The sequence below is a fragment of the Zootoca vivipara genome, chromosome Z2 (assembly GCF_965207765.1).
Source record: "Zootoca vivipara chromosome Z2, rZooViv2.hap1.1, whole genome shotgun sequence".
Classification (NCBI taxonomy): Eukaryota; Metazoa; Chordata; class Lepidosauria; order Squamata; family Lacertidae; genus Zootoca; species Zootoca vivipara.
The window spans coordinates 37,725,079-37,743,083 of record NC_142585.1 but is presented as its reverse complement, the minus strand read 5'-3'; the positions used below and the strand labels follow the sequence as shown (position 1 = coordinate 37,743,083).

The window sequence follows — 18,005 nt, the reverse complement described above, 5'->3', positions numbered from 1 at the left end:
TCCAAGGGAAGGTGGTCTAAATCTTCCCGTGGCCTTTCGGCCAAGCGGACTGCTAAGGTGCAATCGTGATGGGGGGTCCCGTCGTCGGGCAGAGGCAGTAGGGTGGCTGGATTTAGGGTATTGACTCTTTTAATGCGCACGTTGGATGGTGTGAGCAGGGCAGCTTCGTACTGATTTAGTCGTTCGTTACTAAAATGTTGACAGTTTCGTAAGTTTAACAAGGTGGCTACAGCATGTGGTACATTTAGGATTAGTTCTTGATTTTGAACGATTTCTAGAGCTCTGTCCACTAATTCCGCAGCGGCAGCAATCGCCCTGAGGCAACCTACAGTCCCCTTAGCTACCGGGTCTAATTGAATACTGTAGTAGGCGACAGGACGTTCCTGGCCTCTGAAGGTTTGTGTCAGAACTCCGGAGGCTACCCCTTTCTGTTCATGCACGAACAGCGAAAAGGGGAGACGGTAGTCTGGCAATCCTAAGGCTGGAGCGGACCTCAGTTCCCTTTTGATAGTTTCAAAATTTTGTAGGCTTTCTTTGGACCATTCAAGGGGTTCTGGTTCGTCCTTATTAGTCATCTTTACAAGGGGTTTGGTTAATTCTCCATACCCTGGGATCCATGACCTGCAAAATCCGCTCATTCCTAGAAACCCGCGGAGCTGTTTCTTGGTCTTTGGCAGGGGAACCTTAGCTATAGCATCTACTCTTTCAGTTGTCAAAGCTCTTGTTCCGTGGCCAATTATGTGGCCCAAGTATTTTACTTCAGTTTGGCAATATTGTAGTTTTTTTGGTGAGACCTTGTGGCCCTTGTCGGCAAGGGCGGTTAGTAGATGGACGGTGTCCATGTGGCAATTAGTTGCGGAGGTGGAGCAAATTATCAAGTCATCTACATATATTAAAAGGGAGGAGCCAGCAGGAAAGGAGAGGTCTTGTAGGTCCCTATGCAATGCACAAGCAAAAATTGTTGGGCTCTCTACATATCCCTGTGGGAGTCTAGTCCAAGTCAGCTGTCCTTTTTCCCACGTAAAGGCGAACAGAAATTGGCTTTTCTCATGCACTCTTATGGAAAAGAAGGCGGAGCATAAATCAATGACACTGAAATATGTACTATCTGGTGGGATTCCGGTCAAAATTGTATTAGGGTTGGCGGTGATGGCGTGGCGGGGTATCACAAAGTTGTTGATAATTCTGAGGTCTTGGACAAGCCTGTATTTAACTGGGGCACCCGGGGGTGATGGCTTGTGTACCGGCAGGAGTGGACTATTGCATGGGCTGACGCAGGGAACAAGGATGCCTTGATCCATAAAATCCTGTATCATTGGCCTCAATCCTTCTATTGCCTCCTGCGGCAAGGGGTACTGTTTGATGGAGGGGTATGGGACATCGGTGCGGTATTTAATAACAACGGGATCTGCCGATTTTAAGAGTCCCACAGAGGTATTAGTATTTCCCCATAGGTGAACTGGTACCTTGTCAATCAGAGGGGTTGGTATTTCTAAATCAGTCAGGTTTTCTTCCTTTAAAATGCCTTGAAAGGAGACTGCCGCCTCTTCTGGCATGTGGAGGTAGATACCCTCAGTGCTGCAAGTTATAGTTGCCTGTAATTTACATAGTAGGTCTCGCCCTAGTAGGTTGACAGGGCTCGGGGTCAGTAGAAATGAGTGCTCAGCAGTCAGGGGCCCTATCGTTACTTTCGCTGGCTCTGAAAGAGCGCATGTCCTGGGGATCCCATCAATGCCCATTATACGTTGTTTTTGCTGACTGGACCTCAGATGACTGTCGTTTAAAGTTGAGAAAGTTGCCCCAGTATCTAGTAAACACTGATACTCATGGCCATCTATGGTGATTGTGCATATGGGGTCATGGGCTGATAATGCAATTGTCGGGCATACCAGGGCAAGGTTCAAAGGATCCCCGTTTAATTGTCATTGGTTAGTCTCTGAATTAAGAGTGGGTTGCATTTGCTCCTGGTTAAATTCCAGCGGTAGTTGGAATGGGCGCTGATTCTGGAAAGGGTTTGGCGCTATCGGGTTAGGGTTTTGTGCTGCATTGGATCCCATCCCTAGAGCTGGTTTTGGTGCCACGGTATTTAAGAATAATGGACAATTTCGCTTGAAATGCCCTATTTGATTGCAGAAAAAGCATTGAGAGGTGGTCTCTCGATGCTGGACATTGTTAGCCCTTTGGTAAGGAGAGGCTTGTCGATTTGCATGTGCGTTCATCCCTCTAGGTTGTGTGGGAGCCTTTGAATTTCTGAAGGGGTAACTAGGTTGGGGGTTATATGCGGTACTGGCTGCACTCAAAGCCAAGGCGAGGACTCTAGCATCATCCTCCTTTTCCTTCCTTGCCTCCTTTTTCTTTTTCTCATCCCTTCCATCATAAATGGTTTTCGCAAGCCCGAGGATCTCACTCATGGGTTTCCCTTCATAGGCTACTTGGAGGGAGAGGAATTTTCTGATGTCCGGGCAAGCTTGATCTTTAAAGAAGCTTTTTACCACTACTTGGTTATCTGGGGTATCGGGATCTATTCCCCCCCATGTCCGGAAAGCGGTTATTAGCCTGGTATAGAAAGCGGTGGGAGTTTCATCAGGTTCCTGGGTGACCTCCCTGATTTTAGTCCAATTTGTTGATTTTTTTCCTGCAAGCCTTATCCCATGTAAAATGGCTTTGCGAAACGCCTTCAGATACCAAATCCCGGAGGAGGTGTTATAGTCCCATTCTGGTTCGGTTCTAAGTTGGGCTGCAGTGAGTGGCTCAATCCCTACAGGTTTGTTGAGCTGGACATCGGGCAATTTTAGTGCTTCTGTTGCTTTTTCCAATATTTCCTCCCTTTCAGGTTCATTAAAGAGGCCATTTAAGAGCATATGCACATCCGCCCAGGAGGGGTTATGAGTAGAGAAAATAATGGCGATTTTACGATAGCACATGTCAGGATTATCTTTCAAGGTTGACATTTGCTGAGCCCAATTCAATAAGTCCGAAGTTAGGAAGGGAATATGGGAGTAGACAAAGCTTGTCCCATCTGAAACTGGGACTGATCTTAGAGGATATTGTCCCGGGGCCTTTTCGGCTGTCTCTGGTTCCTTCTCTGCGGGGTCCTTTATTTCGGCGGACGGTCCTTTTAACTCTGCCAATACTGTTACTAGTTGTTTTACTAGATTAATTTCAGGATCGTGACTGCGAGTCCTATTAGCGACGGGACTGAGCTGGGGTGGCATTTCAGCAGGGCTTTGAACTTCAAGGTCCTCGTGGGGTGCTGGACTTAGGTTAGGCATGGCGGGGGTCGCAGACCTGCCCTCCGCTGCATTTAAGGGGTTTTGGACCTCCGCCCCCCGACGTTCATTTGGATTTCGAGGTGGCGGTGCCGAGGCTTCGGCAGGGCTGCAGAGCTGGTCTACCGGTTCCTCTATTATTGTTTCCTGATAAGGTGGGGGCCTCGGGTTTCTTTCCATTATCACTGGCATTTGTGGGGCAGTCGGACCTTCAGTCTTTTTAAGAAGGATTTTTGCCTTTTCAAATAAGTTTAGGTATCGAATTTGCAAGGGGTATTGGTCTTCCAGTGTTATTCTTAGTGCAGAGATTCGCTGGGCATTAAGGGAACCTCTCGGGATCCATTTTTCCCCCTCTGGATGGTCCGCAGTGACGCGGATCCAGTCTTTCTGACAGAGTCTTTTTAGCCGATTTTTGTCAAGTTTTTCCACCCCAGGTAATTCATGCCAATGTTCGAATATGAATTGTAATGGGCTTTCATCCTCAGAGTCCCCACTTTGGCGAAGCTTCCATTGAGCTTTGCCACGGCTGGGAGTCTGGGACAGGAATTCCTTTGAATTATGCGCACCCATGTTTATTCTGGCTCTTTATACTGCAGTTCTGGGTCCCCGACCCTGTTCCTGGACACTCTTAACTTCCCGAGTCTATGACTCACCCCCACGTCCTTGTGGTGTTCCTGCCTGCCGTTCGCGTGCACTAACTACTAGGCGGCCTGGTGCAGCTAGATACCTAAGGACCCCCTTCTGGTCATCAATTGCCTAGGGTCCTGCAGCAACTTTCCTGCCTCTTACAATCTAATAGAAAGACTACCTGCCCTGGACGCTTGCCCACGCAATGCCGGGTGGTTAGCCTTGGAAGGAAGGTTTTTTGAAAAGAACGGGTGACCTTGCGATCTAGAACAACCCCGTCACTTCCCGGTGGGGATCGGGGGTGTCTAGGGGCGGCTTCACCCGAAGATTAAGAGCAGAGGAATACGGAAAAAAGGTTGGGTAGATTGCTCAGAACTCCTGCGCAGATTGGCAGGAGCGAGCTGGGTCCGTCCTTCTGGGTATTTCGTTTAACGAAAGGACGGATCCCAAAGGCTCTAATTCTTCTTTATCCCTTATGCCTTTACAGCTTAGCTGCAACTAGAGCCCAAGATAAGAAACAGAAAAGGAGAGAACAGTGAAGAGTGAAGTTTTAGAATTTTAGTTGCTGCAGTAATCAGCCCACCGCGTGTCCCCTTTTAATACTCACGACCGATCCTTTCAGTCGAATCCCGTTGTCTCCAGCTTCCCACTGGTTCCTGAAGAAAAAACAGCCTTGTCCCTTTAAACGTTGCTTCGTCCTGGGGGTCCCGCTTGGACTCTCAATTACTACCAAGCGCCTCGGGTCCTGAGGTTGGTTTACCCCCCTGCAAAAGAGGCAAGGGCGCGCTGGGCTCCCCTTCCTCAGTGAACCCGGAGCTCAAGGCAAAACTGGGTCCCCGAAGTGGTCGCCAAACTGTTGTAAAAATTTGCAGAGCTACACGGTCCTAGAATTAAGTGGATCCTTGACCCAGGAAGAGTCCAGGTATCCTGGCAGGCAGACGAAGGTTGAGCGTCTCCTGCCTACCAAATAACAGAGGCCAAACCAGGACGTACGAAGCAAGGTACTTTATTAATTAAATAATAAAGCTATTGCAATAGCGATCCGTCCACACAAGCAAGTTGAAGTGAAGGGACCCCGAACAAAGGAAGCTTCACAAATTTATAGGTTTCATTTCCAATAGTACAGAATTGCATAAAAGGTGGGGAAATGGGTTCTGGGAGGGGGTAATCGCGAGAGGACAAAGGGGTTGATGGAATTCTTGATGTAAGATATCATGGTGATAGTCCAGGTAATGATTATGCATGTCTCCTTATTGTTTGACAGGAAGACTCTGCGGATGTGGGAAGATTGTTGATAACACCTGTTTATCAAATAAAATTGTTGTTCTCACTGAAAGTGTGTATTTGAGTCGTGCTCTTTTAGACTGGCTAGGTGGCAGTGTGGTATCAAGAAACAGTGGAAACAGTCCGTAAAATATGTTGTGCCACAGAGGTGCCTATTAACTTGCAACAAAGTTTATACAAATATTCAACGTTTGCAATAGAGAGAAAAGACTACACTTAAAGTTAAAGAAGAAGAAGATATTATACAGTAACTAATAATACACAGAGAGGATACAATTCTAACAGCGGTAAAACGTTCACAGTTCAGAGCGATGTTTGACAGCTTATAACATTTTATCAAGGACAACGAACTAAAAGCTTAGAAGGGTGCATAAGTGGAAACCTTTGCAAATAGTAGAGTCAAACAATTAATTCTTCAGGATGGCAGGATTTTTTAAACAGGTACAATTTGATAGAAAGGTTCAAGGTATCAGTGCAAGGTTATATTATTGCGGTTTCGTAAATAGATACAGTTTCATACAGAGTAGAGAATAGGGAGATGCATCGGGTAACATGATAGAGGACACCATAACATTACTAAAGGAACAACGGAATAGTTTATTAGGGATAAATATATATATCTTAAAAAGGTCCATGGTTCAGCTGAATCTGGGTCATGAAAAGTACAAGGGAGGGCACCTCAGGCGGGGATTTGGGAGGGTGGAAGTTCCGAGAATGGGTGATCGTTTTTGGTTATCTGGCTGGAGGTGCGATTATGCAAGTTTCCATGTGGGTGTGAGACAGGATTTAGCGATGGCTTATGTAAAAGGGTGCGTGTGTTTTCCAAGAGGTCTGGAGGAACTGTCTGGGTCAGCAGGGGATTAATTTACCTTGATACTGCAGAATAGGCTTCTCTTGACTTTTGAACCATGAAGTCAAGAAAATGGCTTCTCTCTGGCTAAACTGTCCCCTCTCTGTACATTGGTAGTCTCGTAATGCATGGGGGCAAATTCCTCTTACCCTGCCCCTTATAACACCCTCATAGCTAGTAAACCTGAAAATCAGTCACAAAGAAGCAAAGCTACACACACAGCTCTTTATCTTGTAGCTTTGTTCAGCTCACTGACTCTGTAGACACAGGCCTCTGGATATATTTTTTTACCCTTCTGAACACTCCACAGAGGCCCTGAACCCTGCTTCTGAAAAAAACAACTTCACCTCCTGCCCAAAGCCGCTTTGCTTGCTGCAGCTGCCTTTCGGCCCTATTTTTATTTGCTGCTATAAATGTCAACAAAGAACCAAAGCTCTCCCCGCCAGAGTAACTGCGGCTGTAAGGCACATCAGATGGGAGGGTGGGGGTGAGAAGTGAGGGAGGGAAAGAGAGAGAGAGACAAAGCAAGGGATTAATGTCATGCCAGAAAGAGAAAGGTCACGGGTGGTATTGACAGAAGTGCTCGCGCTGAGGAAAGTATGAAATATAAACCCTGCCAGAATCACAGCACAGAGCAAAATAACTCATTTTCCTATTAATGAAAGGCCAGCCCAGCTACGAATTAGAGGAAGAAGTTGCTCAGCGCCTGAATGATCACCATGCGTATGGGATGTGGACGGCAGGGGGAAGAGGAGGGCACATGAGGCCATGAAAGTGATGGTCTCCTGGCCATAGTGCAGCAGTGTTCTTTTGAAAACTTGTTTCTGATGCTCATGTGTCACCACATCAAAACAGGAAAGATCTACCACCATTCCCCTGAATACCAGTTGCCGAGGAACACAAGCAGGAAAGGGAGACTTTAATTATTGCACTGATATCCCACCCCTTTTTCTCTAAGGAGCTAGAGGTACATGGTTCTCCCCTTCCTCATTTAATCCACATACAACAACCCTGTGAGGGAGGTTAGGATGAGAGGCAGTGACTGGCCCCTACGGACACACCCAGCAGGCTTCATAGCTGAGTAGGGATTTGAAACTCTGGTTTCCCAGGTCCTAGTCTGACACCCTAGCCACAAATGAGTAGGTAAATGTTTGCATTGGGGTGTATGTGTGATGCAAAATATATTTGTGGGAGAATTTCTCCTTCAAGTTCCAAAGATCTTAGAAGCCAGTGAGGCTTTCATTGTAGCTGCCCCTATTTTCTGGAACAGCATTTCTCTCATGAAACAACAGGTGCCCACTACCCGCACTTTCTGGAAACAACAGAGTATGTTTTTTGTCCTAACAGGGCATTCCCAGCTGTATAAATGGGTCTTTGCTACAACTGTCCCACTTGTTAGGTTTTTAGTCTCATCTCAAATGTATTGCTGAATTTGTATTTGCTTTTTTTTAACTGTTTTTAATTACCTCATGTGTAAATTGTTTTGAGAAAGTGATTTATAAATCAACAACCATCAAAACACCACACTTTTGCTGCCTTCACACTACCAGATGCCTGGTCTACTCCTCTTCACCACCCTTCTTCTCATGCTTCCTCTTTTTCTATGCTATTGCTACTGCTTTTAGATTTGGTGGCACTGCAACTTTTCAGCTCATTTTCACCAATCTGGTGCACTTTCCACAAGACCCATCACAGACAGGAATTTCCTGGGGCAGATTTGCTGCAAGGCAGGCATGGGCAAGCAACAGGATCACCTTTGTTACAGTACTGAATCCCACACATTAACAGAATGGCATGAAATGATGTCACTTTCCTCTTACACATTCTGTGAACCCAGAATGGCTCTCAGCAGCAGATTAGGAAAGCAATAGCACTCCCAAAAAGATACTAAGCACCAGCCTTTTTTGCAGCGAAGTTATATTCTTTTGGGGTGCGGGTGGCGCTGGGGTCTAAACCACAGAGCCTAGGGCTTGCCGATCAGAAGGTCAGTGGTTCGAATCCCCGCGACGGGGTGAGCTCCCGTTGCTCGGTCCCTGCTCTTGCCAACCTAGCAGTTTGAAAAGCACGTCAAGTGCAGGTAGATAAATAGGTACCGCTCTGGCGGGAAGGTAAATGCCGTTTCCATGCGCTGCTCTGGTTCTCCAGAAACAGCTTAGTCATGCTGTCTGAGGACAAACACCGGCTCCCTCGGCCAGTAAAGCGAGATGAGAGTCGTCCACGACTGGACTTAATGGTCAGGGGTCCCTTTACCTTTACCTATATTCTTTTTTTAAAAACCAACCATACACACACAACAGGACAGGCACCTCCTCTACCCATTTCATAGCATCCATTTGGCTGTTTTAGTCACTAAGCTCTTAATCAGCAAAAAGAGAAAGACGGGAATCTGTCTTGGCCATTGACACCAAGCAGCTTCGACAACACGCAGCAGACAACTCTTCCCCTAACAGCATCTAGAGGACACAGAAATCATCCTTTCCCAGTTAACAACCTTCCTTGCCTCTATCACACACAAACACACTTCTCGAGCCTGCACTGGGATGAGTCACATATCCTGATGCTTGAAGCAAAGTGGTGCATGTGCCTCTCATACACTCAACTGCATCCTCATTGCAGTGCAGAGGCGGCTTTGGCTGCTGTTCCGGGGCTTCGTTAGAAGGAAACCCAGGTCTGCAACCTGACTCAGAATTTAGGACCCCACACCGATTTCTGAAAAAGGAGATACAGGGTATGTGAAGTTAACTGCTCCAGGGAAGATTATTTCTTAGGTGTTTTGACCATTACCCTCTTTTAAGAACATAAGAATAGCATAGTCACTGTGGCTAGCAGCCATTGATAGCCTTATCCTCCATGTATTTGTCTAATCTTCTTTTAAAGTTGGTAAGCCATCACTGCCCCCTGTGGAAGTGAGTCCCATAATTTAACTATGTGCTGCATTTTAAATTTATATTCCCCTCCACATTCTCATAAGATTTGTTAAAGCAGGTAAACTCTCAAACACCTCTCACCACAAACACGTGACACACGCCCCCCCCCCAACTCTCCATTTTGTGGTTTGTGAGAGTCTCCCATAATAATAATAGGTCTTCCAGAGGAAATGGGCTGAAAAGGAAGCTATTTCAACTGGCTGGATGGTTACGTGGGAGCCGGTTGAAGTTAAATCCTTCGGCGCCTTCCATCAGGAGTTTGGGTGTAATCTTTGACGCCTCCCTTTCTATGGAGGCGCAGGTTACAGCTATAACAAAGACGGCATTTTTTTCCATCTCCACCAAGGTAAGCAGTTGGTCCCTTACCTCTCGCGCCACAACCTCGCCACTGTGATCCATACGATGGTCACCTCCAGGCTTGATTATTGTAACTCACTCTATGTGGGGCTGCCCTTGAAACTAACCCAGAAACTCCAGCGGGAGCAGAATGCCATGGCAAGACTCCTTATGGGGTCCTCGCCACGGGAGCACATTCCCCCGGTGCTATACCAGCTGCAACCCCCTCACAAAAAAAGACGTCATCCATCCACGCAAACAGTGCTGATGACAAAGCCACTCTCTGCACGAGAATGGCACTGTGCTGCCTACCAGACAACACTCAAAAGGTGTGGGTGGGTGGAACCCCTGCATGGCTTCACTAAACAAAGCAGCCTTTCAGCCTTTTGAAAAAAACGACGGGTAGAAGGTCTGCAGGACAGGAGCTATGGCTCTTTTGTGGGAAAAGCAGAAACGAGACAGTGCCGTCAGAAAGCCAGAAATTGGACGAAACGGAGTGGGTGAATAAGATAAAGGAGAAAGGCTGGAGTCTTTGAGTTGGGATTTGAATGTGGCTAAATATATCAGCCCAGCCTTTGTCCATCTAACGTTCCCCTCCTTCAATAATTTATTACCTGCCCTTCACCCTCAGTTCACAGGGTGGGTCACAACAATTAAAATGCAGAATTAAAAATAGTTCACAGCAACTTACAATCACAGAAATAAAGTGAGTCCTTTAAAAAGTGTTATAGGCCAAGCAAGGTAAAGAAGCACAACTTCAGCATTTGCCGGAAGATGTATAATGAAGGTGCCAGATGCAACTCTGTGGGAAGGGAGTTCCACAACTTGGGGGCTGCCCAACCCAGATCAAGGGATAGAAAGGGATTGAATATGGAGAGGAAAATGATGGGAAGAGAGAAAAGTTCAAGTTAGACACACACACACAGTATCCAATTCACCCTTGGGTCTTAGAAGCCAGAATATGAGACCCCCTGTCAAATATTTTGGGATGTATCCAACTAAGCTCTACTCAGGGTAGCCCCAATGAAATTAATGTTAGTCACACCCATCAGTTTCAAATGGGCCTCCTCCGAGTAGGATGTACATTGGATGCAACAGAATGTAACTCTGGTTAACACAAAATATTTATTCTGTGCTGGTAAGTAAGAGAACTTTCAGCATGGCAGCACTCCGGAACTCCCTGCCTATCAATATAACAGGCAAGTACTTTCACTGTACTACTTTCATCACCTGCTTAAAACAGTCTTTGTTTAGCCAATCCTACCCAGACATGCAAATGCCAACATTTCTTTTAATCTGATAATTTAACTTTGGCTTTCATTGATAGTTTTAATGTATATTCTATGTGTGTGTGTTTTGCAAACTGCTTAGAGGTTTTATTTGGAGTTAAGTCATATACAAAGGTTTTTAAATCAAATAAATAAACAAATACAGCCTTTCAATGCTCGCCTGCCCCTTCCTCCCAACCATTTAATGCAGAAAAGAGATCCAAAACATGGGGCCAACATCACCTGCTGGGAGCACTTACCGATAGCGCAGAGGGCGTGCTTGAGCTCCAGGGTGAAGGTGGATAGAGGCACATCTTCTGACACAGGCATGATGGCGACCGTGGAGAGGTTACTAGCAGGGTTGTTGGCATCCCATTTGCTCCCAGAGGCATGCAGTCCAAGTGGGTGACCCGCTGTGAAGAACAGCCATTTCAGAAAGCTCCACATTATCAACACCACCCCCAGACACACAAACACATGCACTTGCCAGGGCTGGCCCTACTGTTTGGGCAGGGTGAAGCCGTAGGTGGCTGCTTTATTATTTTATTTTATTTATTTTATTGGTTTCCACAAGTGTATAAGAAAATACAAACATCAGGCAATTAATTCCTAGTGTCATGAAAGGGACAAGCTGTTGGTTGCTGAATTTACCATTATTTATTTATAGGAATACTTCAGAACTGCTACAACATAATTTTATTTTAAAAAATACATGCAATCATTCAGGCCTGTTGGCAGAAACCAAGTCTTCGAGAGATGTCAGTGTCAAAAGCAAGGGGGCCTGTCACATCTCTGGTAGAAGTGTGTTCTACAGAATTGGACTGGCAACACAAAATGATTGATTTATGCTTGTGGGCCAGTCCAGCCTCTGTAACAATTATTGTGCAATGTCAATGCCTGGAAATAAATTCCTGAATGGAATATTCTTAGCCACATATTTAGGGTCTGTTGTTCAGAAGGTTAGCTCATTTTTGCTCCAAGTTTCCAGTTACAGAAAAAGGAAGAATAGAAACAGCAGAAAAATGGGTAGGGTGGATGGAAATGTAATAAGCATGGATCAGTCAATGCTGGACTGTTCAAAGCTCAAACACACACACACACACACACACACACACACAGAGAGAGAGAGAGAGAGAGAGAGAGAGAGAGAGAGAGAGAGAGAGAGAGAGAACGAGAACTACAGTGTAAGGAGAGTTCCAGCAGTGCAATCATCTCTCCAGCCAATAGCAGCACTCCACTTAATCACCTTAAAGAAACAGCCAATTGGCTGGTTCTTCCCCCCCAAGGAGAGTGTGGAAGTGGAAACAACAAATTCCTCTCCACTTTGCCAAGCCCCAATGCATGGGAAAGGGAAAAAGGGGAGCCAAGGATGCATTGTCCTACCCCCTTGCTGAAGGCTGCCAAGGATCTTCTCGCCAAGTAAATGGATAAGCCGAGTCACAACCTGGCAAGAGACACACAAACATCAGACCAAACAGTGCTGAGGGGTGGCAGAAGTGTTTTTAACAGGCAGCCATATTGAGATTTATTTGGGGGGGGGGCGGATTGTAAATGGAGCATAGCCAAGATGCTCGGAGGCTGGAGGCTCCTTGATACGAAAGAAAAGCTTCAAGGGAAACAATGGTTTCTTTGCTAAAGTTTTGCAGTAAGTTGATTTCCCCCAGAAATGCATTCTTCCTGCCTTGAAGGCTCTGTTTTAACCCTTTCAATTTTGTTCAAAGGGCATTTATCCGTGTGTGTGTGTGTGTGTGTGTGTGTGTGTGAAGACAAGAAAGCATATCTTTACACAGTGCAAACTATGGAACTCTCCCCCACAGGAGGCAGTGATGGCCACCACCTTGAATGGCTTTTAAAGGGAGTTAGAAAAAATTGTGTAGGTTAAGGCTACTAGCCATGATAACTATGCTCTGCCTCCACAGTCGGAGATAGTAATGCTTGAAAGCGAGTTGCTGAAAACTGCAGGAGGGGAGGGAGCTCTGATGCTGTGAGAACAGGAAACTGAATGAGACGGGCCACTGGCTCTTCTTATGTTCATATGGAGCACACATGAGATGCATTGCTCATTCTAACCTAACAATTCCATGGTATAAGTTAGGCAGAGAAACTGTGATGAAATATCTGGCCCAGAGTCAGCTTTGTGGCTGTAATTTGAACCTGGCTTTGAACCTGGATCTTAGGCTTGATAGTTCTTCCATTGTACCATAGAGGGAGGGAGGAAGAGAAGGTCAAGGTAAACTTATGGTGGCCAAAGGAAGCTCCCTTGTACCAAATCAGACCACTGGTCCACCTAGCTCAGTATATAGTTTCTACACAGACTGGCAGCAGCTCCTCCGGATTTCTCCCAGGTAGGGATGTCTCTTCCTGCTCTGCCTAGAGATGCTGGGACCTTCTGCCTATTAATGAAAGGCCGGGACCTTCTGCCTGCAAAGTAGATGCTCCATCACTATACAGTTGTACCTTGGTTTGCAAACAGCTTAGTTCTCGAACATTTTGGCTCCTGAATGCTGCAAACCGGGGAGTGTTCTGGTTTGCAAACTATTTTGGGAAGCCAAACGTCCAACGGGGCTTCCGCGGCTTCCTGCAGCCAATCAGAAGCCGTGCTTTGGTTTCCAAAAGTTTTGGAAGTCAAACGGACTTCTGGAACGGATTCCGTTCAACTTCCAAGGTACTACAGTGGTACCTCTACTTACAAATTTAATGTGTTCCGAATGCACATTTGTAAGTCGAACAAATTTGTAAGTCGAATCCCATTGGGATGCATTGGGAGAAAAAAAATCGTAAGTAGAAGCAACCCTATCTAAAAATTCGTAAGTAGAAACATTCGTAAGTAGAGTTATTCGTAAGTAGAGGTACCACTGTACTGTACTATGGTCCTTCCCAGGAACACAGGAAGTTGCCTAATACCAAGTCAGGCCACTGCCCCATCTAGCGTAATATTTTCTGCACTGACTGGCAACAGCTCTCCAGGGCTTCAGGCAGTCCCACCTGGTGATGCTGGAGACTGAACCTTCTGCATGTCATGGAGATGCTTTCCCACTGAGCCACAGCCCATTCTGTATACTCTCAGAGCTGCCCTTGTTCTTTCCCGAGAGGTAGCAGCTTAAATTATACAGGACAAAGCTGGAAATAATATACCGTAGGTGCATAGACCTCTTAAGGTGTGTGACATGTGCGTGTGTACACACACACAAATACGTGTGTGTGTGTGTGTGCACGCACACACACATGCACACACAGTTGTGCCTCTGCTCACTCTACTCACCAACCCACCCACTCCCGCCATTCCTCCCATATTAACCCTTCCTCCCCATTAACCCCCTAGGACTTCTTTCCACCCCATGCTACTTATTAGCTCACTTTTCACCTTAATATTTTTATGTTGGTAGGTAGGCAAAGAATTAAAAGCACAACATATTCACAGCCCTGCCCATTAACCTCCCAAGCATGACCTTGGGGTCATGGAGGAAGGAGTTTGCAGCCCTCTGCCAGAAGCTGCGCTCCTTCATGTGACTTGCTATAAAAACAGGCATGCACACAAATCCCAAATGCAGCTCTGAGTGAGCACACAGCAGGTTGCTTACTGCCACTGGTTGAGTCACACCGGCGCTGCCATGCCGACGCACCAGGAACATCAATTTCGGATTTGAACAAGGCGAGCAGCATACGATTTCCTTGGAGTTTTAAAAGCATGCTGAGCACTTCGCTCGTACACACACACACACACACACACACGCATATGGGAACACAGGGTTTTTTTCTATATAAAGAGAGAGAATGCAGTTCTACTATATTTCTATGATGCCAGTAACCAAAACAAACCAAATTGCTTGAGCTCTTCTGATTTTGGCAAGAAACGCCAAAATAGTGGCATGAGAGATTCCCACTGAAGCAAGTAATGTCTTCAGGCAAAGCTGCGGGGGAACAATCTAAAGCCAATTGGAAAAGAGAGAGTCCCAACCTGATGTCACTTAAATTTCCTATGGCTGTTTTGATCATCATTATTGCAGCTTAGGCTTTTTAGTATTTCATTATTTAGGCCTTATGAATGGAACTAGGAATGGAGGCTGAGATATATATATTTAATATTACGTGATGTCTGGATTTGCTAGCAGCCTCGAGCTTCCTTTGAAAACTGGGGGTTGGCAATATTAGAAGTTATTAAAACAAACAAATCTTTCCAACTAAGCTGCTCGCTTGAATTCCGGCACATTTTTGCACAGCAGAATGCAAGAAAGTTTGTGAATTGGGTTCCAAACCAAACAGTGGCCAACCAGATACTCTGGGAAGGTCATAAGCAGGGGACAAAGGAGATTATTTGCCTCTGCTGCTTAACCCCCCCACCCACCAACAATTCAGTAGTACACTGCTGCTATTCATGTAGGTTGCATTTCACTACGCTTTTTAAAAAGCAAATGCATCTCATGGTACTGGATTCTCTATGTCAGGAGTGGAGAAACTCTGTTGCTGAACTACAACTCCCATCAGCCTTAGCAAGCATGACCAATGGCAAGGGACAATGGGAGTTGCAGTTCAGCAACATCTGGAGGCCCAAAGATTCCTCACACCTACTCAAATACTTCACCCTTTTCAACTAATGATCTAGTATTAATACATACATACATTTGAGGACCTACTCTTGAATGCTATATTTGTACTGTGCTGAGACCCACCTTAGCTCAGGTCACAACTCAGTGGGCTTTGACCCACCAGCTGAAGACAAACAGCTTTAAGGGATTGGTGCTTCAACAGAAATTGTAGTTGTTTCTGTCTGGCCCTGAACCAAGCGCTGATCAGCTTCAATCTGGGCAATTCCAAATTCTAGCATTTATGTAGTAGGAGCGGGAAATCCATAACTCCTAGCATCCATAACTTCATAAACATATGCCTAGTACCTAAAGCCACTTACAAGAATAGATCCACATTCATTCTTTTCATCCACACACATTCCTGAGCTCCTTGGATGGCACCCACATTCTGATTATCTTTACTCCCACTTAAAAATCAAAATGAAGTTTCTAGTCCCTTACAATTGTACAGGCTGAGTGTGGGAAAGAAGTGTCAATTCTATTTGCTTCCTTTGCAGTAACAGTGCTCTGACCCCTTCATAGTTTCTGCCGCCCTTTTCATTAAGGGTGGGTTAAGGGTGGCTTGGAAGCAATGGATCACTCTGAAGCCAAGCTTCACTTTTCCCACACATGTCTGCAGTGCCAAAACTGATGCTGCAATTGCAACCACAGTGCCTATGTTGTGAGACCCAAGCAACCGTGCAGCACTTCAAGGACATGGCCCCTCGTCCGGGGGTGGGGCACAGCAGAAGTAATTTATCACAATCCCCAGAGAGGTCTCTGGACTCATGCACAGCAGCCACAAAGTGCTCAAAGTGTAATTTTTAAAAAGATTGTTAAGCAGCCCGCCCTACAGATGATCCAGAGGTGGGTCAAGTCCCCAGCTTCAGAAAAATGCAAATACTGCAGATGACAAGCCATTCATCACTCCAACTGAGAGACAAAGCACATCGCCCTGTGAAGCGGAAAGTACGTGACCTGTCAAGCCCCCAGACCCAATGTCTCTCCTTGCTTTCTTGAGGGTGGGCTTGCTCTGCACCAAAAACCCCTCTTGTACTGACCATGAATGAAATGACCATGAAATGAAAGCAATACTTGTTTGAAAAGAAAATATATTGCTTTGGAGTAATTGGAAGAAAATTAGGACACCACCCATAAAGGACTGGGCAATTAAAATCTGGGATGCTGTCTATGTGATAAAGCTTACCAAGGTTGTGAGAACCAGAGAAGGCAGGCAATTTGTAACCTATTAATAGAAAAACGGAATCCTATAATAAGCAATTTGGTATAACAAGGTTCGAGACAATGTAAATTCGTTCATACTGCTTGGGACTTCATGATTTCAGTACATCTGATTTCCAAATCCTATTTTTGCTTCCATTCTCTGTTCTGGGTAGTACTGTCATATTACTGTTTCTTTGTCTTTGTAAGCTTTCTTTTCCCCCAAATGATTTTTATTCAATTTTCCAAATAAACAAAAAACACATAAACAAAAAACACAGTTTCAATTCCTCTTATATCCCCTCATCTCAGTTCAATTCACTCTGCCGAGCTGTGACTTTCCTCCTTACCGCCATTCGGCTTTATTGCTCACTCTTATCTCGCAGTTCCTTTTTACCCACATTTTAAACCAGTTCGTAGGATTTATTTCAGTCCTGCAAGTGTCTTTAAACTTCTACAGTTCTTCTCCATATAGTCAATGAATTGACTCCATTCCCTTTAGTACTTTGTCTCTCCCTGGTCACGGATCCCGCAGGTCAACTTTTCTAAGTCTGCATAGTCTATCATTTTCGTCTGCCACTCCTCAATCATCGGTATCTCTTGTAATTTCCATTTTTGGGCTAATAAAGTCCTAGCCGCAGTTGTGGCATACATAAATAGTCTCTGATCTCTTTTTGCTATTTCCTCTCCTATTAATCCCAATAGAAAAGCTTCTGGTTTTGGGGAAAAGTATACCTAAACATCTTTTTCAATTCATTGTATATCATTTCCCAAAATCTTTTAACTTTTTTGCATGTCCACCACATATGGTAAAATTCACCATCTTTGTCTTTACATTTCCAGCAAACTTTACTACTCGTTCTATATGTCTTTGTAAGCTTTCAAATGATAAATTAAGCCCTTAAGAAAAATATATTGCTTTGGAAAGATCCATTAACATACAGGGTGCATGGTAGAACACACACACTCTGTGAGGAAGGGGATATCAATTGGTAGCAGAAGGGTTTTGTGTTTTTGTTTCCTTTGATTCCTTCTAGTTTTCCTAGCCCATGATGGGAATTTTATTGAAACTATTTATCCCATGTGCACTCCTGCAACCTCTTCCTCCACGGAATGGCAGCAAGCACAACAGCTGTCTCTTATTACTATCCTGAAAACCCTGGGAAGACAGGAGTAGGGTGCAACAGATCCAAGGTCACCCAAATATGTTCCATGTCTGGATTTGAACCCAAATCCAAAGGCAATGCTCTAAACCACCACCATTTAGGCACATTAAGAGATTAGACCCATGAAATTAATTGACCAAAGTTAGTCACTGCAGCATGTTGAACTAGATTGCCCCCAGGGTCTCTTCCAAATCTACAATTCTATGATTCTACATACATCAGATGACACAACCTTGATTACTAGGAGAAGGGGGCGACAGAGGATGAGATGGTTGGACTGTGTTCTCGAAGCTACAAACATGAGTTTGACCAAACTGCGGGAGGCCATGGGGTCATGAAGAGTCGGACATGACTAAATGACTAAACAACAACAACAACATACATCAATTTCAGTGGGTCCACTGTTGGATATTGTCCAATGTTTTGGGTCCTGGTTATGACCGATGTAGTTTTATCTTAACCAGTTAACTGCGTTTTATTTCAAACATTACA

The 18,005-nt window shown here is 45.2% G+C and overlaps 1 protein-coding gene across 4 annotated transcripts in view; it reads right to left on the bottom strand.

Moving 5' to 3' along the window:
* The window catches only part of PNPLA7 (patatin like domain 7, lysophospholipase), a 107,388-nt gene that overhangs the window by 50,667 nt on the left and 38,716 nt on the right, over positions 1-18,005 (bottom strand). For all 4 annotated transcript variants that reach the window (XM_060270399.2, XM_060270400.2, XM_060270401.2 and 1 more), the window contains 2 exons: positions 11,945-12,005; positions 10,822-10,974 (listed from right to left, as the gene is read on the bottom strand). In XM_060270399.2, the coding sequence (XP_060126382.2) occupies positions 10,822-10,974; positions 11,945-12,005 (214 nt within the window). The remainder of the gene's footprint in view (positions 1-10,821; positions 10,975-11,944; positions 12,006-18,005) is intronic.